At 37.1% G+C, this 26051-nt stretch overlaps 1 protein-coding gene across 2 annotated transcripts; it reads right to left on the reverse strand.

The window, feature by feature from the left end:
• Nucleotides 1-117: 117 nt before the first annotated feature.
• On the reverse strand, nt 118-25621 carry LOC143749002 (sodium- and chloride-dependent GABA transporter ine). Of its 2 annotated transcripts, XM_077241343.1 has the most exons (14): nt 23969-25621; nt 20798-20932; nt 14797-14892; nt 12201-12411; nt 10197-10329; nt 9139-9273; nt 8417-8520; nt 8053-8177; nt 5556-5668; nt 4531-4671; nt 3745-3844; nt 3507-3607; nt 1776-1946; nt 118-1682 (listed from the first exon to the last, which is right to left on the reverse strand). In XM_077241343.1, exons 4-14 carry the CDS (start codon nt 12350-12352, stop codon nt 1590-1592), a joined length of 1368 nt encoding a protein of 455 aa, XP_077097458.1. In that variant the 5' UTR covers nt 12353-12411; nt 14797-14892; nt 20798-20932; nt 23969-25621; the 3' UTR covers nt 118-1589. The 2 variants fall into 2 exon arrangements, with proteins under 2 accessions (XP_077097458.1, XP_077097457.1); XM_077241342.1 differs by lacking the exon at nt 14797-14892.
• Nucleotides 25622-26051: the final 430 nt, after the last annotated feature.

Raw genomic sequence — 26051 nt, forward strand, 5'->3', positions numbered from 1 at the left:
TTTGTGACAAATTAATGAATGATGTCAGTAGTTAATTGAGCTGGGGTGACATCTTGTGGTGAAACAGCAGCACTATACGTCATAATATGGAACTGCACAAAAGAAGCAAAAACAAACTGAAACGAAACAATGCCTCTTTTAATAAGATCACTTGCATATAAAACTGCCAGTCATGAAATAAAAATGAAATTTTAAATAAGGTTTCATCTTTATAGACTGTCTATGACAAAAAAATAGAGAACAACTCTTTGAATATGAATGATTATCCTTGTGGTTATTACTTCATTCTGAGATAACACAAACAATATGACATATGACATTGATATACATACATTATAAAATAACAGCAGTGTTAAGGTTTGGTACAAATAATGAAGACAGTTTGCACAGATTATTACTAATTATATAATAATCGTATTACATCCTTCAGTGGACACTATTTTCTCTGATTTATCAATTACTAGTTGGACATTGCACATTTAAAACAAACTATTTTATTTCTAAATATGCCCTCCTGTAATTTAAGTGTCATGGACATTTTGATTTAAACTTTGGTTCACTTTTCGGTTAATTTTCCCCCTCCAAAAGGTACTTTCTACGGTAAATCATAAAACAGTGAATATTAAAATAAAAAACAGTAAACATCATTTTTTTTCTATCTATATCAGAATGCATAGGCCTTACAGGTGACATCAGAAAGTGCTTATTAAAAAGGGCACACACATTTTAACTTACAACCTTTCTTTGTTTCTTATTTTTTTCTGTAAACTTGGGCAAAGTTTTTCTGCCACTCAACCATCTATATATGCTTTAGGATATGTGCCACAGTTCAAGTTACAAAGTAGAGGGTAAAACCTGCATGTGTCATAAGCAGCTGTAAATGTGGTGTTCAATTTACGTAACCTTAGTCCTCAGCTAACACAAAGGCATCTGAAAGCAGCTCTCTTTTCTATGATCTATGTGCTAAAGCCTATGAGAGTGAATGTTGTTGTACACATAATAAAGTGATGCTGACATTTAAGAACTTCATGGAATTTAAGAGTTTCATGAAAACATTTTGTGCAGGTGTTTGCTAGTGCAATTTTCGAATTTTGAAATTATGTTGTGTAAAATCAAGTATGTTGTCCCTAACATTCTAAACTTAATTTCAAAGTTTTGTCAGTCCTTTAAATCAGTGTATACAAATATAAAATTCAACAAGGCTTAAAGGTCAATGCTTAATCTTTTTAAAACTTAAATAACGGAGAAAACCAACCAAAATCTTGTCATTTCTCTCTCAATACAACGTCATATATTCTAATGTTTGACATTAAGTTTTCTTTTCCTTTTTACATTACAAAGCTTTCAAATAATCAAATAAACATGTAAAAAAGTTATTCAATAATTAAAAAAAACAAATTGTCATCAATATTAATGCCATATTGTAAATCTGGGAGTATTTTGATGTTTGTACTTTACAACATTCATTTCAAATGCAATAAACAGAATATAAATACGAGTACAAACATAAAATGATATTTTTCATTTTAAGCAGAACTACTTTAAACTTCTAATGAGTGAACATATTAAGGACACACACAGGTAGATGTCTAAGGAGCAGTAAACATCGCAATGGACTCGGAAGATGGTTTCTCTGAAACAAACTCCAGATCTATAGCTGGAGTTATGGACTTTTTCAACCTCTGCAACAGAGATGGAGAAAGGCACTGGGTTCATTTTGACTTGGAGAAACACAACAAATATTTATATAGGGAGTGATTGTGCACTGTAAATACCTGCAGCAGAGACCCTTCGGTGGTCCAAAGCTCATGTAGAGCCCCAAGTGGTATCCAGATGATGGAGGCGAGAGAGATGAACCAGCCGACCACCTCTGCCCAGAGCGGGTATGTGTAGGACTTACCGTATCGAGCTGGAGTATACTGAAAAATACTGGAGATCAGAATACCCTGCAGAGAGAGAGACAGGAAAGAGGTCATTATTATTAAAGGGATAGTTCACCCAAAAATCCTCAAGTTGTTCTAAACCTGTACGAGTTATTTTGAAGAATGTTGGTAACCAAACGGTTTCTAGTCCTTATTGACTTCCATATTTTTTATTCTATGGAAGTCAATAGGGACCAGCGATTTTTTGGTTACCAACATTCATCAAAATACCACCTACCATCCAAATCTCTACATGGTTTAGCTCCTCAGTACATGAGCAAGCTCTTATTGCATCATATTCCTTCACGTTTATTGCGGTCTCAAAATTCTGGCCAGCTGATTATACATAGAATGTCAAAATCGATTGCGGGCGGTAGATCCTTTTCTTATTTATCTATAAATCTAGCTTAAAAAAACATTTTTTTAATCTAACATACACATAACACACCATCAAATCTCTATAATTCAAATCCGTTTAAGGATTATTAGGCTGCATAAATGAAGTCAACTGGAACCGGGAACACTTTCCAAAACATCCGATGTACTTATTACATCTTAAGTAAAATGGCATCTACGCTTGTATTAAGTCTCTGTTTCATCCTTATCCCGAGGTCACAGTAGTCAGCCGAATTCAGTCCGTTTCCAGATCAGATGGAGGACCTGCATCTGGATGACCAACATCCCTGAATGTCAGCGGAGACCATGATAAGACAAGCCCTAGAGACAGATCCCCTGCGAAGACCTCGTCGATACGACAACACAGATCCTCACTGGAGACCATGAGAACCAGACAAGTCCTCTGCACAGACCCTATGTCCAGCGTTGACTCATCCCCACCAAATGCTGTCATAATGTATCCCGATCTTCAAGCAGAAGGAACTGGATGAAGTACTTTAAATGATCAATCCACTATTTGACTTGTGATGCAGCCTAAAATTAAATCACACCTGAGCCTGATTCTCCCAAGGTTTTTTTCTCCATTTCTGCCACCTATTAAGAGTTTGGATGTTATGCCACTGTTGTCTTTTGGCTTGCTTAGTTGGGTACACTTAATATTCTGCATATTTGATGATCTTTACACAGTTGTTGAACGAAACTGAATCAACACTGAACTGACCTCAGCTAAACAATGACACTATTTTCTGTTTAGAGTTGCTTTACAGAAGAACTGAATTATGTTTGCATCATTGAATCTTAATCACTGTAAAGGTGCTTTAAAACATCTCTATTGTATAAAGGGATCCACTTTATAAATATCTATTACTATCAACAAATGTACAACCTTTTTTCAATGCTATTTAAGATTTTAAAGACTTTTTAATATCCTTCAATTTTGAAAATTTAATTTATGGGAAGGTAAGGGCATTTAGGATGCCCGGATTCCCTGTAAAAGGAGGTGTGCACAATACAGTCTCGCAAAAAGTGAGTTTTGTCATTAACTTTTTTTGTCACTTCACTGCTACTTAATGAAAAAAAGGTCTTGTTGGGAAAAAGTGTAGTATTTCAAAAGCATCTGCACTTTAAAGCTATTTACTCTGGAACGCAGATTATCAAATATAGAGAATCCCGAATTTTTTTCCTCACCAGCACAAGCATGGGTGAAAGGTACTGCCAGCAGACACGGAAGTAGAGGTTTGGTTTCTTTCCCAGCATTTTCTCCACCATTAAACTGAGCCGTCTCACTCCTGCATGTGTTTGAGAGAGAGTGAGATGTGGAAGAGAGTAAGAAAGAAGTGAGATGGAAAAGAATGAACCGTCATATCTCCACATCTGATCTGAGTTTCTATAGTCTGAAGTGAACACTGAAGGAAGTGACATTCACCAAATATGAGAGTGACGGCGAGCACCTCGAAGAAGGCCAGGAACATTAGAGACACCACAGCTGTATAGTGATCCATCAGCTGAAACACATATATCCCACCCTGCACACATACAAGATTATTTCATTCATATTTAAATCAGGGTTAGGTTTCTTTTCTTGTCCATAATCAAAACAAGGACTAATATATATATATATATATATATATATATATATATATATATATATATATATATATATATATATATATTAGTCATTGTTTTGATTATATATATATATATATATATATATACACACACACACAGGAAATATTTTAAATGATTTTTCTGGTTGGATTTTTGTTATTTGGCCAGTTAATTTTTTAAGAATTTTTATTATACATTTGCTTCATTACTCGAATGCTTAGTGAAGTCTAAACGGCATTTTTCACATATGTTTTAGTAAAAATATATGTAGATATTGTTTTTTGTTATTTGTATCGTTAAAACTAATAAAAATTAGAAATGTAATATACTTCCATCCAAACACTTTTGTTCTGTTCATTTTCACATTAATTTAAACTTAGATTTACTGTATTTTACTTTTTGAATTTTAATAAAAATAAAAATATATTGAATATAGTGATTGAGAATATATATCTCTAAATCAAATCTTCTGAAACTAAAATTATGTTTAAGTCAGGAACAGTTCCAGGAACAGTTGTATAAAATCCAAATGATCCAAGTATAACAAAATCTCAAAAGTAAGAATACATTATTTGTTTGTAATGTGAAACTAGAGTATATTTACCCTGGAAATGTGAGGAATCCCCAGCAGAAAGCCAACGCTGCACACTACCAGAACAATCAGCTCCTTCTTCTTAAAAACTCGCAACGCTTTCTTGCCAAAGCCGTCCATGATGAAAGTTACAGCCACTTCCACCATGGCAAACTGCACAGATACACATACTGTATGTACATTCACACAAACAATAGTCCAAAATGTTCACATGAGAATGTACAGATTGCACACACATATAGCTCTGTTGCGAAACCTGGTGAGATGGGCACTTCCTAATCACTTTACTGATCACCTTTCCATTCACAAGAATGAGACATTTTCATTTATTATCCTGCTTCATCTAAACACATGGGTATAGATTTTGAAACTACACTCAAATGTCTCATCTTGCTTGCAAGGTGTTGACATTGACTCTCTTACAGTTGCATCTTTTCGCTGAGTAAAATAAGAATCCTGTGTGATCTTAGTACTGTGAATTATGATTTTTGGCCGCTCAAACTTAGCAATAAAGGCAGATGATAAATATAATCATTTTTTTACTCCATGAGATTCACCGAATTTCCTGCTCATCAACAAACCTTGAGAACACACAAGGACATGGGAAGACTGGGCCTACAGCTGCAGAAACTGATGATACAGATGAAAGAACATAAAATGAGCAAATTTGCCTTCTGTGGCCTACCAAACTTTACCTAGGCCACATCATGTTTATACTTTGTAAGGAAGATAATTGCAGAATGCACTGTGACAAAATTGATCCAATATGTTGGACATGATGAAGGCAAAGAATCGCAGATTATAAAAATATTTGCATATGTATTTAAGTATAAGATGCTGAAAAAGCAGTGAGATCCATTGCAAAAGTTAAGTTTAACGCATAAAACAATTAAAAAACAAGATCGTTTCCTGTGCGAATGGCTTCTTAGAAGGCAGCTTTCTGCTGTATGTAGGTATTAGACAGAAAGGCAGCTTTCTAGGGTTTAGAACAGAGCTAGTTTGTGCATGCTTGTACTATGAAACCTCTTCTCCTCTACCTGACTGTCCAGTCCAAGGCACAGTAACATGATGAAAAACAGAGGCGCCCAGAGCTGAGAGATCGGCATGGTGGAAAACACTTCAGGATATACCACAAACACCAGACCAGGCCCTGCAGAAAAACACATTCACACAAATATCATACTGATCAAGAGAAAGATGACACTAGTTGACAAGTTGTTATGCCAATGTAAACATTGACAACAATGGTCTTGGCAATCAAGAAGAACCAGATCTGTCACACAGTACTTTTAATGTTTAGTACTCTCAGCTCCGCTTAACACCGTTTACCCTGTTTTTTATTTTTCCAACATTCAAATAAATACAGATTATAGATTCCTACAGTACTAAAACCCAAAAATAAGATATAGTAGGAAGGAAGAGAAGGAGACTAAATAGAATGGAAAAAGAGCTGTAGAAACTGGCTTGGAAAAGGCTGTGCAGCTGTCTTATTTTTGATTTTAAGGTCTTTCAAAGAGAAAACAAAGTGTTAAAGAATCAAAGTGACAGAGACATTGCATTGCTCAGAAAAAAGATCCGCCTGCTGTTCTGAAAGAGATCTGCCAAGGTTTCATTGCTTTCTCTGCTTTAACTGGTATAAACTGATGGACTTGAATGACAACATCATATAAACAGTAATGTAATATAAACACAAATATTATGATATTGTAAACTGCTGTGACGTTCTCCTGAGGGCAGCTCAAAACTCAAGGACATTCTTTTATCATTGTTTTTATTTTATTTACACTGATGTACTCTGCCCACTTTGCTCATTTCTTCCTGATTCTGTTTCTCCCATGAATGGTCTCTTTTATTCCCTTTCTATGGCATAATCCTATCCACCCTTCACCTCCTCTCACACTTATCCTCTCCTTATCCTCTCTCCGGTGGTACAGAACGAGAACTTTTCATTAATCATCCCACTTCATTTCAACTTTTGAAGCTGGAATTTCCCCACTGCATTCTCGTTTCCTTAGCTTGCAAGGTGTTCTTATTGACTTCTTTAGGGCTGTTTCACGCACAAAAGCAGTGCATATTTATATCAATGCCCACATTAATAGGTTACAGCAGTATTTGCATTGCCAGTGTCTGGTTCTGTGTAGATTAATTAGGACTTGGTTGTAAATGAGATTGCTCTATTCATGTACAGTGCATTAGATTTCACACCCATCACAAGAGCGCAACAGCAAAGAGCACATAAGAACAGATCCTGTGTGCAGTGATGGATACAGAAAGTGGATGATGGTGGTGGGCCTATAAAAGTGTAGGTGGTCCGGAATAATTCACATTCCCCATGTTTTTCAATCGGCTTAATTTAGAAGAAAAATCGATGGGTCACTGTATAAACGCCCATGACTTAAAGGTTTGTAAGATCAAGATTAAACAGGTAATGAACACATCAAAGTGAACGTGGCATTGCAATGCAACACCGTACAATGAACGCTTCAATACAAAATCATCATGCACCCGTTCAGAAAGACAAATGTTCCAGTTTATATAGTTTAATTTGATGTGTCCAGTCAGTGTGTGAACAGCCTTAAATAGTTGTGGCACATCTTGTCAAAAAATTTGCCAGGTGCAGATCTTTTGGATGGATTTATTTTAAGCGAAATGCTTGTGTTAGAGTGTTAGCCTACATTGCTTCATGACACATAGCAACACAGCTTAAAGTATTCCTCATATGTTGGACCTTGGATCGAATTTAGTCTACTTTTGCCTTTTGAGACATGCTTTCACAAGCACTCGTAAGAGCTGTGTTTGTGATGAAGGGCCATTTGCAATTGTTGTATTTACGCTAGGTGCCACCAGTGTCACAGATACTACATACCTTTAACGGTTTGGATTTTTTCAGGATGTCAATAACCAGTTTGCATTGAAAGAAACAAAATAAAAAGTTCTGTCATGAAACTAGATGGCGCAGGATAAGTCCTTAACTCAACCTGCTTGCAATCACATCATTGTCTATCAGCAGCCAATTAGCTCACATGCTCAACCTTTAAATATGTGGTTATGTGTAATAGATAGTTGTTTAGCCATTTTTTGTAATAACATAAAAAGGGCTCTGCTAGTTGGCAAGAAGCACATACCGTAACTGAAGAGACGAATTAGCATATTCCTATTAAGATTAGATATAGTTCTAATGCATGACAAAACAAATCACATTTAAAATAATTATATTTAATTCATTAATTAATTTATATTTAATTAATAATTATAATATTGTAAATTTTATTATTTAAATACATGTATTTCCCTGGATCTGACAGAGTGGGCAGGCTGTCAATCTGGATGGGCCTAGGCCCACCCGTAGCTACGCCTCTGTCTGTGTGATCCTGGTCCTTGAAACTAAGCTGTGATTCATGGCTGAATGAAGACACCGCAATTAAAGATAACAGGAAATGTGGTATTTTCAGTTCAAACCTTGAAATATGCAAGGACATGGGAGGACAAGTTTTACAGCTGCAGAAACTGATAAAAAACAAAAAAACAACTTACCATCTGTGGCAATGTCATCTACAGGTAGGTTGTGAATGTGAGCCATGTACCCGATGGCAGAGAAAATAACAAAGCCTGCTACGATACTAGTGGCTGAATTTGCCAGAGAGATGATAAATGTGTCCCTGTAAAATAAAAGGTAATCGTGATGAGGAGAATCATGCATTTCTTGAAGATAACAGACCCTTTAGCTCTGATTAAAAAAAGCAAGGTTTTCCAAAGTATTTTAATTTAGTTTTATGTTCACTTAGATGCTTTTATTTAAATGTAAAAATATGTTTTTAAATGTAAAATCAGCTGCTGGGACAATGCCACCCCATACCCCTAACTTGTTTTGTTAACACTTCATTTCCATATCGCTTACTTAAGGATGTTGTTGTTGTACTTGTTGTAACTGGCCATAGATATCATAGAACCAAAGGAGATGCCGATGGAGTTAAAGATCTGAGCAGCAGCATTGACCCACACCTACAACGTAAGATTAACAAAGACACACAAGAGCAGGGTTTCATTCTTGTCTTTTTGTCCATATTTTTGTATTATTATTTATAGACATCTACATTTTGATGTTTTAATGCAGCATTAACAGGAATCATATTTAACGTTTGCTTTCTTTTATGGGCATAAAAGTACTGTAAATCAATCTAAATGTTTAATCTTAATTTAAATCACAACATTTTTGTAGTTAACACATTCAGACAATATAATATATATTTATTGGGTTCGGCAATGTGTATAAGCATTTATACAAGCAACACAAACAGAAATAGGGGAAACATAAATATAAAAGAAATAAAACCTGCCATTCATTCAGTGACTTGGTTTTTACACGATACATAGGTGTTTTCAAAGAATTGGCAGTGTTAAAGTTATTTCAAACCTACTCCAAACCTGTTGATTAACTTAACCAAGTGTCAATTACATGTTAAATGGTAAACAGCCACAATTCCCACAACAATGTTGATGTTTATCAGTGGTAATACAGTAATGATATGGTAGCATGCAAGCTATAGCCTAATGTAATGTAGACTGGTAGGTTGTTTTTACCACCACTTGACTCATATATTTTTATTCAAATGATCTCACCTGGACTTCCAAGAGTTTGCTCCAGTTTGGCATGAGGAAGAAGAGGATACCATCTTTTGCTCCAGGCAACTGGACATTATTGATCAGCAATGCAATTAGTATGAAATAAGGGAATGTGGCAGTGAAGTACACAACCTATGGACAGAGTCAACAGAGGGATTTTTATTTGTGATAACAAGGACAAAAGTATATATTTAATTATTCCCATCAGTTTCTTTAACAACTAGGCCTAGGTTAAAATTTATTGAGGTTTATTCACCTGAACAAATATAGATATTATAACAGTTAACATACTGAGTCTTATTGTATATACACAAACACATTATTTATATTTTTACAAAGACAAAACCCCAAACTATCAAGTTGTAGCTTAAAGGTGCATTGTGCAATATTTCTGAGGATCTATTGACAGAAATGCAATACAAGATCCATAACTATGTTTTCAGCGATGTATAAAGACCTTGCATAATGAACCGTTATGTTTTTATTACCTTAGAAAGAGAAATTTATAGCTCCATAACCGCGGGCACCCACTTCTATGGAGGTTGACATATTGTGCCATCAATTTTCTACCGTAGCCGACAGCGAACATATAGCACTACAGAGCGCGTTTTGTCACTACCTTGAAAAAGAAATTTTCAGTGGTGTATAATGACCTCACTTAATGAACCGTTATATTTGTATTACCTTAGAATGAGCAGTTTCTATCTACATACACCGCGGACCCCTTTACATTAAAATGTTTCTACAGTGGCCCTAAACGGACAAACGCGTTTTGTTACTATGTTGCTCTTCGTGCAAGGAAGCAAGCTTAGTTCAGCGAATAAAACACTGACACAATGATGGACAAGTAATAATAATATTCGCAATAACATACAGTTTTACTGAATAATTAAGTAAACATAATTTCTTAATTTATTTAGTTGCAATTCGTAACATCACCACTAGATGCCGCTAAGAATATCACACTGCACCTTTAAGTATTTTATTTTGCCTTCATTTAGATAATTAAAACACATTGAATCTATTCAGAAATGACGTGAGCTCTGAATTCTTACCTTTCCGGTGGATTTGACCCCTTTGAAGATACAGAAATAAACAATGACCCAGGCCAGGATTAGGAGGCCAAAAAGTTCCCAGCGAATCCCTCCAGCGTGCTCAATCCCTCTGGTCATTTCTAAGACCTTATGACTATTAGAAAAACACAAACAAAAAAAACACATTGCAATTGGATGGATGGATGGATGGATGGACTGAACTTTTCAAAATTTCCATTTACATTACAGGAAATGAATAGTTCCCCAATAAAGAGTTACATTACATACACAATTATAAACAACCTCTGACAAAAAGTCAAGAATTCTCACCAAATATGGCATAAAATGAAGGTTGTAAGACTGGAAGCTGCTGAGCCATCTGGACTGAGAAACGACTACTCCCAAAGAAAACAACGGACGTTTCTGGAAATTAACATTTGAACTCTCTCTTGCAAGATTAGCATCCCCACCCAAGACGCAATCACACTGAGTCGATTATCTCAGTATTGTCTTAATTTACATGTATTTCCCTTCGCCCCCTTTTACCCCCATCTCTTTTCTCCCCATGCTGAGATAACCTGAAATTCACCCAAAAATGTGTTTATTGTGAACAATTACCATACAACACTATAAATGTTTGGTATCATTTGAAATGTCTCAGTGCGACTGGTACAAATGTCTCATTCCCAAAGAAGTAAACCAAGCGGTAATAATGTTTTTAAGAGTTTAGAGAAATCTTGCTTACAGGGTCTTTCATGCAAATGACTTTCTATCCTCAGAAGGTGTAAACTCCCAAGGTTTATGACCCTAGTCAATGCAGATTCCAATTGTAAGTGCATGCCTCACATTGAGGGATGTTTTGTCTTGGTCTGGGTATTTAAAGAAATACTGTAAAAGGCTCAGGGCGATTTGTAGTCAGATACGCCAGTAATGCTGAATGTTCTCAGACACTCAGCATCATGTATTAGGCGAGCTATGCATCTTTTACTCTTTATTCCAGAGCATTTGATGTTTTGTATTGATTGTCTTTGAATTTATTATGTAATTAGCATGATACTTTACCTGAATAATATTAAATTGTAACATTTGAATTTATTTTGACTTACTCTGAAATTATTTTCTCAAGTAGATTAAGAGAAGGCTGATGTTACCGCAAATCTGTGTCAGGTTAGTAAAGGACTTAAGTCCAGTTTTGAGTCCAATTCACCGTCAAATTCAAATGTAACAATTTAATATTATTCAGGTAAAGTATCATGCCAATTACATAATAAATTCAAAGACAATAGGGCACACCAACTGCGATTTTAGAGCTCCAGCTAACACTTGGCACTAGTTCAAGTGTACTTAGACTGTAATGGCTAAAAAGAGAATTTCCGTTTAGGACAACAAAATGTTGATCAACCAACCAAAATAGGGTGAGCCTTACTTCTGTTTTAATGTAATAATACTATAGCTAAGTGTACGTAGGAAACCATGCCATTACCAAACCAAAGCTACTATCAGAGAAGTAATGTTGGTGTGCCTATATCTGTAGTAGTGGCCATGACCTCCGACTAGAGATAGTGCTACTTTAATTCAATACAGATATATGGGGACTAAACAAAATACTTTTAGATAGAGCAAGCATGAAGGTGGCCTTCTAAACAGTATAGTCAATTGCCTCTGTCTAGTGACCAAGACAGGCGAGTTAGTGATCGTGAGACCTGCTTTAAACGGCCGGCGCGAGGCTCTCTGTGCGACATAGATTCCTAATGAATGAGTAAAATATAAAGTAAAGACTTAAATAGAATAATCAAATGTCTAGATAAAGTATCATATAAATGACCAATAACCAATTGGCATTCCAACCTAAATTTGAGGTTGCATTAAAATTGAGTTAGATAAAAGAAAATTGGAATAAAACTAGTTTGCCACACTGAAAAGACAGAACATGCAGAAAACCTTCACCCGCTTATCAGAAACTGTCGTTGGACCGATTGGGCGGGCCTTACTGTACATAGTAAACAAATTAAATATGTCACTCACTCAAAGAACTGCTGACTGGCTGATTGCAGATGAGTGGCATTGCCAGGAAAACCAGTGGAACAGTTGCCAACTCCATTCCACGTGTTGTTGCAGGATTGCCATGGCAATGAGGGGCTGAACGAATGAAGCAGGTAGTAGAGAGCCCAGGTCATGAGCACGTTGTAGTAGGTGCAGAGCACGTAAGAAATCACTACCGTGGCAAGCCCCACACCTGAGGACAGACAAAGAAACAGTGAGACACCAGAAAATGCCTCCATTTCCAAGTCTTTCACTGCTGAACAGACTTCATATTGGAACAGTGCTAAGGGCTCTTCAAAAGCAAATGTTTAGTTTAAAAAAGAATAAAACCGTAGACCTCCAAATGTACATTTCTAGGTTGGCGTACAAGTTTCAAAAAACAGATAAAGCAGCTGTTTTCATTTTACTTTAGGTCAAGTTATATTAAGATAACTCTTATCTAACAGCATTTCTAAACATATGTTAAAATAAGAAAATCCAGTTTCTCAGGAATCTTCCAGTATCCTTTCTTAGTGAATATTTTGGTGGTTGTCCAAGATACCAGGGGTTTCTTATGGGTCCAGAGACCTTTTGCAAGAGGTTCTTGGCGATTTAAATCAGAAAGTCTAGTTTTTTATTGAGGATTGCATGAATAAATCCAGTAAGGCTGTTCAATGTTATGCTGTAGCTAAGATTTCAAAAGACCTCAGGCACACACAATTCTGAAGAGCAAAAAAAATATTTGTACCCTGCTTACATGTGATTACGATTGGATTGATATTCGGGGGTATTAAATGTGTTGTTGGAACAAGTAGTCTCATAATCTTGTTCTTATGAAAACTTAAGCTTCAAATAGCTTTTTACCACTTATTTGTAGCTTACAATGGTTCTTAACTGGTTCTACAGTGGATATCAATTGGTGACTTAAATTGTACAAAAACGTATATACAAAAAAAACGTATTAAAAATCAAACTTCTGCATATAACCAAATATATTGTGCCAAACAACTTGTTTAACAATCTTTCATGCTGCCAAGTTGGATTAGGGGACGTCACGAAACCTGTCCATGTAGGTATTTGCCATCCATGAAGTGACTGATGCAACTTAATAGCATAGAGTTAATGGGATGCATAGCCTGTAACATCAACAACAAAAGCTGAGAACCACTGGCTTACGCAACAGAATTTCACCACACAATATGCTTTTCTTTATACAGGGATTCAATGGCCAGGGGTAAACTTAGTACACTTATTTTGTGCTGACACATTACTGAAATTCTGATATGCAGAACAGACTTGCTTCCAGAGGTTTTGATTCATTACTGCCAAACCGTAATTAGGATTGAATCTCATTTAAGCCTGAAGTGAAACAGAATTAGATTTAGAAATGGACATCAGGAAGATGTTTAAGAATTAAGTAATAACAAAAACATTCCCATCCAGACCCATCCAGTCATCATCAGAGTTCTTAAAATAAGCTTTTGCCATTGAAAAAAGAAAACCAATGTTAAATTAGCCATTCTTAGTGGTCTGTTTATGATTTACTTGCCAAACCAAACAATTTGAACAGTTCTGAATCCAATATAGACATGGCTATTCAACATGTCTTGGTAGGACATGGTAGGAGGATGAAGAGGCAAAGATAACTGATTTTAGTTTTTCCCATGTTTTGATGCCAGCTTTAAGTCCTAGGATTAGCTAGCATCACTCTCTATGGATCTTGGCATTGTTTTGTGTATTCCCACCACCTAGATGGAATGTTCATTAGTTGTTTCAGGCCTGAATAGTAGAAAGCACTAAAAACAGGAATGTTGTTGTTGTTGTTGGCCTATTCTGTGGTGCCCTCTGAGGTCATGTAAACTCCCCCAGAGCCTTTTATTCTCCTAAACTTGAGCCTAAATTATTCCACTGCTTAACAATGATATAGATGAGGGGCATTATGGGATTATTCAGTTCAGTTTACAAAAAACATTTGTAAGAATTTTTTGACAAATATTATTGCCTACAGGTAGTATTAGGCAGATATAGAAAGGCACTATTGGTTTCTTCCATTCTTTATTCCTAACTTTATCGAGAGAGAAAGATACTTTTTTTCTAAGAAAAGCTCATCTACTATATTTTTCATCTGTTTACTTGTGCAGAAACAAACCCTAGAATTGATCCTCACTCAGATATGAAATCCTAGCACCAGTTCCACAATTTTGTATAACATTAGTGTTGTATTACTGAAAATAAATGCCTGCACACACTCTCTTTTTCCTAGTAGTTCATTGTTTTGTTCTGAGTGTGGGCTTTTTCACCTTAGGAGCCTTGTTAAATCATGCAACCCTGATGTCAACAACTGTTGAAGGCTATGATTACTCCAGAGACAGAAAGGATACTTAGGAGTAAGGTTACTTTTCTGACCATATCAAGATAGAACCCATTAATAAAAGTCCCAAAAGATATTACAAAAGTAAAAGGAGGAGAGCTATTATAGAGGAAAGCCACTGATTTACCCTTTACTCACTTTTTTCTGGTGGATCGTCTGTAACATCAAAAAGAATGTGACATAAAGTGTACATTTCAGTTAAAAGAAAATACAGAAAGAACTACCTACTTCAGTCCCTCTGTTAGCAAGGAGCCGTAATCGGCTGAAATGAGCCCTATATCAAGGGATGGACCCAAAAGATTTGACCGGGTAGACTATCTCTGTCTTTGAGGAGAGAAGCCTTTAGTTAGCAGGTGAAAGAGTCATATTTAAAAAAAGAAAGAAAGAAATAAAAGAAAAGAGAAAAGTAACCCAAATGATGAACAGTGATGGCTGAGCTTTATGTTGACACTCACTTTAGTCCGAAATAGGTTGCCCTCCATTTACATACAAATTGAATTTTTTAACTTTTATTTTTTTATTTAATTAAAATTGTATTTTACTTTGTATTTTATTTCATATGTATATAATATCAATTATAATATATATATATATATATATATATATATATATACATATATAATTACATAAATACATAAATATTTCAAAAACATTTGTGATATTTTGTAATATTTCATGATATATAACAATTAAACATGACCTGTAACTAAATAAATAAATAAACAATAAAATGTATTTATTTCCAAATATTCATTATATGAAGAAATACTGTTGTTTTCACTCAAGTTTTCATTAAAATAAGAGTTCAAAGAGGATTGATTCAGGTACAGAACACAAGACGAACACAAGAGATCAGCCATCACCAGATCATCAGATACTGTATGAAGTTCCATATTTACAGGTCCACACATTTTTACAGGGAAAATCCAACACAAGGGTAAGAAGATAAGCTTTGCACTCTGTATCCATGCTTGAACTGCCATGTCAATGCAGAGAGATGGGTTGATTCACTAAACATAGTCCAGCAAAATGATAATGGGTCATTGACATGACATGCATATTTTTGTGTCCAAGTGCATTATTTCTTTTTTAAATAATTTGATAAATTCGTGACATGTATCACATTATTGAAAACACTTAGTTTGAATATATTTTCAGTACATTCAAATAATAAATAGGCCTATTATTTTATTTTATGTTTTGGTATCTTAAACCTCAAAAATGAACAGACTAAAAAAACAATTTAATTGGTGTTTATTAAGAAGAAATTCTAAATAAAATACCGTGGCATAATTTTATATTTAAAACCTTTCCTATAATTTTCTTTTTATAAATATAAGTAGTTTTAAAGCTGTAATTGGAAAACTTTTGTTAGGAAATGTGTATGTTCTCAAACGTCAGGATGGCACAACATGCAAACATGGGTCTTTTGTAAAAAAGGTAATTACAGTAAGCATGATAATGCATCATCCAGAGGATCCCAATTGATCTTTGTGGCTGAGGGAAAAAATTGTAGATCTCTGTCACGCCCTGTTTACACCTGGTATTAAGATGCATTTTGGTCAATCAGATCAAGTGGACGACGCTAAATACAGGTGTAAACGGGGTCTAAAAAGTTTTGAGCTTGTCCACCTTCGACCACTTCCAGAGGTAGTCGAAAATGCATTTGTAGTGTAAATACTCATGCTGTCGAATGTGTTGAAACAGCTGCAAAAGCCCGCCTACTCTCTGCCTACTGGTTTAATGTGTACACATTATGGGAAGCGCGCTAGCCAGACAGGATTTAATGTTTTTTCGACTGAAGACCCAAGTTTGGTTTGAAAACGAAAAACGTTCTCTCGTAAAAACGTATATTGTTCTCTCACCATTTTGATTTCTAACACACTCACTTCAGCGTGGTCTTGCGCCTATCAGAGCAGAAACGAAAGCTGCTGCTCTCCATGTTTTCCCGTCGTCTCCGGGCGCATTCATATGTTAATTGTGCAAGCTTTTTTCGTCTATTGAAAAATGTAAAGATCTAAAAAAACATAAATTTACACATAGCCCCCCCCCCCCCCCCCCCCAAAAGAGATGGATTAAAATACCAGGTGTAAACGAGTATGTGTCTCCCTCGTTAACTAACCAAAACGCATGTTAATACATGGTCTAAGTGATGCAACCGTAATGAATGCCCCAATATAAAAAAAACAAAAAACATTAAGCTAAATAAACAAATTTATGCTAGGATTCTCTTATTATTATTTTTTATTGTTCGAAAATGTTAGTTTTAAGTTAAAGATGTTACACATTCAAGTATTTTCATGATAATCATTTTTTTTATATAATTTTAAATGCCACTATCGTATCAAGTAAAGAAAAAACGGTCACACTTTATGTTGGGTGTCTTTAACTACTTATGTACTTACATCAGAAATTTAAAATTCTCAACTAACTTAAGGTGATGATTATTTTTGTATCAATTTAAAACGACTATTAAATCACAATTGATTACGGTGTATCTAACCAATCTATTACATTGTAGCCTATTCCAGTTCCTATGTTCCGAATGTGATCATGATTTATTCCGTTTTAGATCAATTTACTACTTTTACTTTAGCTTTGTTGACACAGTAAAAAAGAACAATAGAAAAGCAGAGGCCTGTTCCATAAAGTGCGCTAAGAAAAATGGGGATTACAATACAAAACCTGACTTGAATTAAGTCAGATACAAGTCAGACAAATCAACGGGTCAAATAAACAGGCTAACGTCCATAAAAGACAATTTAAGTACACATAATACCACTAATTTGACCCTGGCTCAATGAGTCAAGATCATTTGATATGCACACTATTCTTAAAAGCTCTAAAGGTCCACTTTGGCAAATAGCAAATTTTGTGCTTTTTAATGTGTTTGAGGCGTGTTGATTTCCTCAGGGCATATTATAATGTACACTTCACAGGCATATTCTCCATCTGTTGTTACATGTTAGAAAGTCATGCAAATATCCATTTTGCAGTCATGATTGGACGAGGCTTATGTAAGCAAGCCTCCGCAAAACTTCGCAATGAACGAGCGCTGCTGCGTGCCAAACGGAGCGCAATAGAATAGGAGTTCAATAATTCCAACTAAAATATACAATTTGCTCAAATATTTGTTGAACATTATATGTGCCTATATGTGCCATTATATGTGCTCTATAGAGAGAGAGAGAGAGAGACCGAGAGAGCGAGAGAGAGAGAGAGAGAGAGAGAGAGAGAGAGAGAATGTTCAAATGTCCTACTATTAACCAAAGGAACTACAGCTGCCATAAACAAAACCAAAGTGAAATGTATTAATATATTTTAATTACATTCAAACAGTCATTAAGAAAAGAAAACCTGTAGGTTATATATATATATATATATATATATATATATATATATATATATATATATATATATATGTGTATATATATATATATATATGTGTATATATATATATATATAGTTTCCCAGCATAAGTTGCAAGAGTGACTGAGCTATGTTAAATTTGCTTTATGGAACCAAATCAACTGACAATGAGTCGGACTAACATAAAAAAAGTCTGGCTACATGTATATATATATATATATTCATATATGTCAGTCATCGTCTGCAACTCTCTGTCTTCGTCGGCAGTACACTTCCCAGAATCCAGAATCTCCACACCTGAACTCACTCCCTCAATTACCCACCTGTTCTTCGTCTTAATCATCCGTGTCACCTGTGATCACCTTGTTATGTTTGAGTTGTATCTGTATTTAGTTTGCTTCTGTTTAGTCTGTCCTTGTCGGTTCTTGTTACAGTGTTTTTGTGTGTGTTAACCTTCTGCCTGTCAACCCGTCTGCCTGTTTGTACCTGGTTGGAAGTAATTATTAGTAAACGTTTGTATTGGAGCCTTTTAACTCAGTCTCTTCTTCAACCCGCACCACAACCGTGTCAGAAGAACCGACCTAGAAAAAGTATGGAAGTTGGCCACTTTCCTATCAACCCCAGCCGATGGTTTGGTCCATTGTTTTCAGGACGGTCTCCCAATCGAGGATTATGTCGCCATATTCCTGAAAATGGACAGACGAAGTCCTGAAATCTGTGTTTTGGGGCGGTTTGGATGATAGTCTGTACCAGCAAGCTTCAGCAGCGGCAATCCGAGGCACATTTGTCCAGTACCTGGATCATGTGCTGTGCTTGAGTGGCTCCCCTTTCACCGTGGGGCCTGAGTCTCGTCCCACCGAGACCGTCCAGCCAGAGCCTTCACCGCTGGTCCCGAACCCTCACCGCTGGTCCCGTCCAGCCCAGAGCCTTCACCGCTCCACATCATGCCTGCCGAGCCAGAGACTGTTCATATCTCGTCTGCCCAGCTAGAGACTGTTCATGTCTCGTCTGCCCAGCTAGAGACTGTTCATGTCTCGTCTGCCCAGCTAGAGACTGTTCATGTCTCGTCTGCCCAGCTAGAGACTGTTCTCGTCACATCTGCCCAGCTAGAGACTGAGTTCCCACCCAGCCTCCCTCTCCCACCTCCTCTCATCTGCCACCTCTCTGATCTTCCGCCTCTGCCTGTCAGCTCCTCATCTTATCACCTTCCGCGAGGTGGAGTCGCCGTGGGTCTGCCAGCCTGTAGCTCCAGTTCGGTTGGTGGAGCCCCGGTCTCCACCTCCACCCTCCGTGACCAGAACTCCTCCTCAGCCCAACGGTCCATTCACGTCTCCTTTGCTCCTACCTCCTTCAGCTCCACCGTGGCCCATCAGTGCACCAGTTCTGCCAGATTCCCTCGTCCCCTGGGATCCACCTTGGTCACTCGTCTACCTTCCCTCACCTCTGGACTGCACTCCTCTGGCTTCACCTCGTCCCTTTGTCCCCCTGTCTCAGTTGGACTCCTCACTCCCTTCAATTCCCCTTTGGTCCACACTCCCTCTGCCTTCACCGCACCCTTCTGTGCCCTTCACCCTGGTCTCTTCTACCACCTGCTTCCCCCCCGTCAGTCGGCGCCCTGGAGTTATCAGCCCCGCACCTCCCTCCGTTGTCTCCGCCATGGCCACCCGAAGGGTCCTCACCGCCATGGCCACCCGAAGGGCACCCGTCTCCGCCCTGGCTGCCTGCTCATCCTGCTCCGCCCTGGCCGCCTGCTCATCCTGCTCCGCCCTGGCCGCCTGCTCGTCCTGCTCCGCCCTGGCCGCCGCTCAGCCTGCTCCGCCCTGGAGGCTTCCTGCCACGCCCTAATCAGCCTTCAGGGCGCCCACCCCCCCAACCCTGTCGATGTTTCTCGGCGTGAGGTCACGCCTACCGGGAGGGGGGAGTTATGTCACAGCCATCGTCTGCACCTCTCTGTCTTTGTCGGCACTACACTTCCCAGAATCCTCCTTGTCTCCACACCTGAACTCACTCCCTCAATTACCCACCTGTTCTTCGTCTTCATCATCCGTGTCACCTGTGATCACCTTGTTATGTTTTACCTGTTAAGAAGTAATTATTAGTAAACGTTTGTATTGGAGCCTTTTGACTCAGACTCTTCTTCAACCCGCACCACAACCGTGACAAAATATTTGTATTATTTGATATTACACATTATAATTGAACTATATTGTATAATTTATCATTGTAGCCTATTTATTTGATTTATTATGTGAGTTGATTATACTATTTATTTATTTTTAGACTGATAGTGGTTGATAAAGTCAAATAATGGTATGCTAGAGAGTCAGTAGTAATATCATTGTGTTCCTGTCAGTAAGTGATAGAGGAACTCTGCAACAACTCAGGCTTAGCCTGACAGTTAGCCTGCCCTTGACCAGGTTAGTTTACCAGCATAAGTTGCCAGAGTGACTGAGCTTGAGCTATGTTCAGTTTGCTTTATGAAACCAAATCAACTGACAATGAGTCAGACTAACAGAAAAAAAGCATGGCTTATTTGGTAAACTTGTTTTATGGAACAAGCCTCTGGACATACAATGCGACAAGGTGCACAGCAGGCAAAGTCCTCTAAAGATTTTACGAGGAATATATCTTTATATAATTTATTTCTAAAACATGTTCCATAAACTCATTTGATGTCAAATCATAATTCAACAGACTTGAACACAGTTGAGAGTTGAACAGTCAGCCATTAGTTTAACTGAAATGCCAGAATGACCAATACAACATAGAAATCAATGAGACTTCCCATTTGCTGTACTATGTTTGGATGGTAGAATAGAACCCAAAAGATGTGAGTGATTGGGACACATGGTCCACTCACCTTTGAAGAGGGGACATATTTTAGCCAGAGCATGGACCGGCCCCAGACGAGTGTACTGCCCAACAGTGAACTCCATGAACAGCAGTGGGATACCACAGAGAAACAACATGATGAAGTAGGGAATCAAGAAAGCACCTGGAACAAGTGAAAGATTGGAAAACAAAACATGAGGCAAGATAAGAAAATAAATGAATATATTTAATAAATATTTTGTTTTGCTTCAATGGTCACAACTGTTTTCTTTTTGTCTTCATAAATTTGACCGGGATAGATAGATCAATAGAGTCATTCTGTGGGGTTAATACTAATTTTATTTTAACTCATTGTTAATGCAAATTTACCATGAGAAGAGGAAGTGTCTTTCGGGAGGGCAAGATGGTTTATTGACATGGTCTGTATAGATGAAAAGGCCATAAATAAGTCCCTTCAGAAAAACGCGATTATGCGATTGCATAATTCAATGCATAATCAGCCAAAGTCCGCATATTTATGTGGGGACCGAATTTTTTCAAATACGCCGCACTTTCGCCGCATAAATTGCCATTTTCCACGCAAAATGTGCGGGGCTTGCATGATTTCATAATTCCCGCATTTTCGTTGCAAAAAAAACAACACATATCTTAGCAGAAAGTTGAAAAATGTTGCGTTTACTTCACACAAGAGCAGCCATTTCCCCTGTTGCCATGGGAACGTTATTAAGTGACGTAATTACGCGACGTGAACATCATCGAAAAGCTGTAAAACAGGAAGCACACATTTTATTTTTTATTCATTCATTTTTACAGAAGTTGTAGTATATTCCTTTTGTAAAGCTACATGTTTTACTCATCAATGTTTTGTAAGTTTGAGCCATGTGTTTATTAAGGTCTGAAATAAAACGAGATGAGATCTTAAATATTACCAGCATTTTCTGTGATGTAGTATCCTTGCTTATCATAGGAAGTAATAAGAAATATGACTCTTTACATTAAGGTAGTAGCCTAGTGAGAACAGGGTGTTGGGGGAAATCACTTTTTTTTCTCTTTTTCATCAAACCGCAGTTTTTGCAAGTTCCCGCAGTTTTTGTGAGTTCCTTTTTGCAAGTTCCCGCAATTTCATCGCATAAAATTGCATAAATATCCCGCATATTCTATCGCATTTTTTTAAGAAAACGTGCCGCATAATCAAGGATTTTTGCCCACAACAATCACAAAAAAAACTAAAAAAATTTCTGGAAGGACTTATAAATGTATTCCCTCTGAAAAAAAAAAGGAAATTCTAGATGATAGAAGAAAAATCAATAATCTGAGGTTGTGAATGGTTTTACTGTCTATGAAAACACCAGTGATGAAAGACAACATTCATCTGGACAGTATGGATGTTCGCTTAAAGAACTATGGTTCTATTTTTCTAAAAATATTGCTGATTACTTACAAAGCACTAAATGGTTTAGCTCCCCTGTACTTGAGCGAGCTCTTAACGCATTATAGTCCTTCACGTCTATTCTCAGCCCTGTGAAGGCCTCATGGACACCTCAACAAAGTCATCTCCATACCGGCATGATGTGGTCGACCCCAACCAGATGGAACTGGATAAATATTGTGAAAGTTCTGATCCGATCTGACTTCTGACCTATAATGCTGCCTGAATCATAATCATACACTGTTCGTTCATTGGCCAAATGAGGACTGGCCCCGCCCCCCGACTGAGCCTGGGTTCTCCCAAGGTTTTTTTCTCCATTCTGTCACTTGATGGAGTTTTGGTTCCTTGCCACTGTTGCCTTTTCGCCTTTCTTCGCCTTTGTCGCCATTGGCTTTTGGCTTGCTTAGTTGGGGACATTTAATTTTGTATTTAACAATACTATTACAACATTATTTTCCTGTTATCTCTGTAAAGCTGCTTTGAAACAATCTGTATTGTAAAAAGCGCTATATAAATAAAGGTGACTTGACTTGACTATTATATACAAATATGAAACAACAGGAGGCTTATCCTATAATATCACAGAAATTGAGTTTTATTGATTGTCATTCTGGGGACATTGCGTCTTTTTTAACAATTAGTTTTTTTTAACTCTTAAAAATTAATTAAAACATTTTTTTTTGAATGCCTTTAGTATATATTTTTCAGATTATTTTTTAACCAAATGCTATATACATGGCATGTTGCCAACCCAAAAAGGAAAATTTATGATTGATAAATATTCATGGAAACAACAACCGTTCTAAGTCAATGAATATGTTTTAAGTCAATGATTAACAATGGAAAAAGGGTCAAAAGAACAACATAAATTGTCAGAACCAACACAAAGATGAAACATAGACTGGCGTGAGAAAACAAGAGACATATCTTATGTCACACACTCCTGCCCTGGATCTACTGTTACATCTAATAGTTACACAACAGCCACTAAATTATCTTCCAATAAATAATCTAAATACAAATAAAATAAACATTATATAATGGTCATAAAAAATATAGTTTGCAAACATGTGCAAAATGTAATCTCTTGTATTTACACAAGTCCTGAATTTGTTTTATACAGTTTTCTACAAAGATTTGGATTTTTCTTACACTAAAGTAGTTGGTAGACCCTTAAGTAAAAAAGTATTAAAAGACTTTCATTACAACATAAGTGTACACAACTTGAATTTATGTTCAAAACATTTTATTTTCAAATAATTTGAGTCATGCCAACCAAGAAATTTCCAAAGCTTTACTCTATTTGACCTGAACACAAAAGTGCCTTTTCATAAAAGGTCAGAGTTATGTGATTATATATAAATATATAGGATATAATTGATGACCTTGAATTGGCATACATAAAGGGGTCCTCTCGGTGATATGTTTTTTGTCACATGGCAACAAAATGGCTTCCTGCATGTTAAGCCTACCGTTCGCTACACTTGACTTTTTTTGCTAATTAAAACTTATTAATATTATATATATAAAGCCACCACGTTTTCCTTATAAATATATTTTCTTCTCAGTTATATAATGTGTCATCTCTGGACGCTCAAAATGCCCGTAGCAAACTGTAATTCATAATTAATATTTTGAGGAAAACTATTATGTTTACCATGTAACATTTTGTATGGTGTGTTTTATAATAAGACGAAGATGAGCATGACACCGGAATGGCTACAGACTCTGGTGATTCATCATCATTAGAGTAACAGTCTTGTCACTCACCTCCTCCGCTCCTGTAGCACAGGTACGGGAAGCGCCACACGTTCCCCAGACCCACCGCATAACCGATGGAGGCGAGCACGAACTCCAGACGCCGACCCCAAGTTTCTCTGGGTTCCGTTATCTGGTGTTCAGCCTTTGCCAGCATCATGGCCGCATCATTGCCGGGTGTCATTTTGCCGAGATCTACCTCCTCTTTTCCCTCTCCAAGCTGCTGCAATGCATAATTACTAGACAAGGTCGAAGTCTTGTTATCAGTTCCAACTCCCATCATTAAAAACGTTTAGCCTACAGCGCAAACAAAAAGTTGTATTATTAGCGCTTAAAATATTAATATTAGCGCATTGAAAATAGCGGTTTTTAATATGGGCAAAGGGGGATGCATCAGTATTTCAAAACGAATTAGCTTGACACTGTTACTCTTTGCCGGTATATTCAGTACCACCGCTCTGTATTACAAGATAGGTGGTTCAGCATATATTTGGCTAACTAAATCTACCCCTATAAAAAAAAAACGAGATACCGCATCATCTTTTAACTGTTCCGAATACATAATATGCACAAGTGTTCAGCAGCTTATATAGCTCAGTTACACAATGTTTTAAGACCAGCCCCCTAAAAGTATAGTTCTGCATGTTAGCTGTCTGCATTGCATTCTGTCTTCCTTTGGCTCCGCCCATTGACGCCAGTCGCTGCGAATGCGCGCTCTAATAATCATTGGTCAAGGGGGAGCTTAAAATCGAGTCAAATAACGAGCATGCACGTGTAGTGGTTTGTTTACTTCGTGCACAATTAATGTAACCTGTATTCCCGAATTCAAACATTATATAGGCTAACGTTACTAATTGTGATAAAAGCTTTTAAACGTAATAACGTTTGATTAATGTTGAGAAGGTTTTGGCTACACTGCTCTTATCGACGCTTCCAACCACGGGGCCAACCAAAGCGGTCTCGTCAGCGTCTAGTTCGTTCATGTTCACTGTGGTTTGTTGTTGTCTGAAGTCATAGATATAACACTAGAAGTCACCTTGGGGTTCTAAACATGCGTCAAAACCGCCGCCATCTTGGAACAGGGGTCTTGTCATAGGAAGTAGCTAGGTAACGCTGAATTCATGGATGATGCCGGACTTTTGTGCTGCGTATGGATGTTTACACGAACGAAATCTAAAAACCCGACAGCAAGGGATTACATTTCACAAGGTTGTGAAATTTTGTCATTTTTTTAAAATTTCTCAGGACTATATAATAAATGCATGTCTGACCGTTGGAACGAACCATAACAACTAGAAAATCGCATTCATGACGATTTATGGTGATTTTATTTCCATTAGACCTTTTCCTACATTGACGCTGATGAGGGGTTCCCCTGTTTCAAGATGGCGGCTCTATTGACGCATTCGTTCCAATGAACTACCGTAGCCAAGGCGAAATCTAGTGTTTACATCTATGGTCTGAAGTCATGAACGCTATTTGGTGCTCCAGAATAATCGGTCCGCCGAAACTCATCCAGTGAGAAACGTTCCGCGGTGCGGAAAAATGTTAAAAAATGCTTAACGCGTTTAATCTTAATTAAAGTTAAAGTCTGTAATTAATTAATCTTAATTAACGCGTTAAAGTCCCGGTCCTAGTTTTAAGTTAACACCTAACATCTTCCCTTTCACGTATCGAGTAAAAGCACTTATATTGTAGCCTATTGCCGACTCATCATGAGTTGCAGAAAAGGGAAGGAGGGAGGGCGGTACTACCATAAGGCAAATGTTTCCTGAATATTTCATTCATTACTAAAATAAATAAATAAATAAAAAGCTCTGCACTCTGTTGTGGCAAAAATCCTGTTAAACATCATCACTGCGTAAGAGACACTCAGAGTCGAATTAATAAAAGGAAAATATTTATTCTTGCAAGAATAGGTTCAGTCTAGTACACAGAAGTTACGCTGTACAAGAGAGTGACACACAACAGGAAAATATGAGACAGCCTTTATACTCTTTTCAAGGTTCTCTTTACCCGCTATACCTTCCACCCACCCAGGTAAGGTCCTTACTGCTGTTCAGTTTCTACTTAAAGACACAAACTGGTACTGAAA

This window comes from Siphateles boraxobius, unplaced genomic scaffold, assembly GCF_051911475.1.
Source record: "Siphateles boraxobius isolate OS27281-9 unplaced genomic scaffold, OSU_SipBor_1 24, whole genome shotgun sequence".
In the NCBI taxonomy this organism is placed as follows: domain Eukaryota; kingdom Metazoa; phylum Chordata; class Actinopteri; order Cypriniformes; family Leuciscidae; genus Siphateles; species Siphateles boraxobius.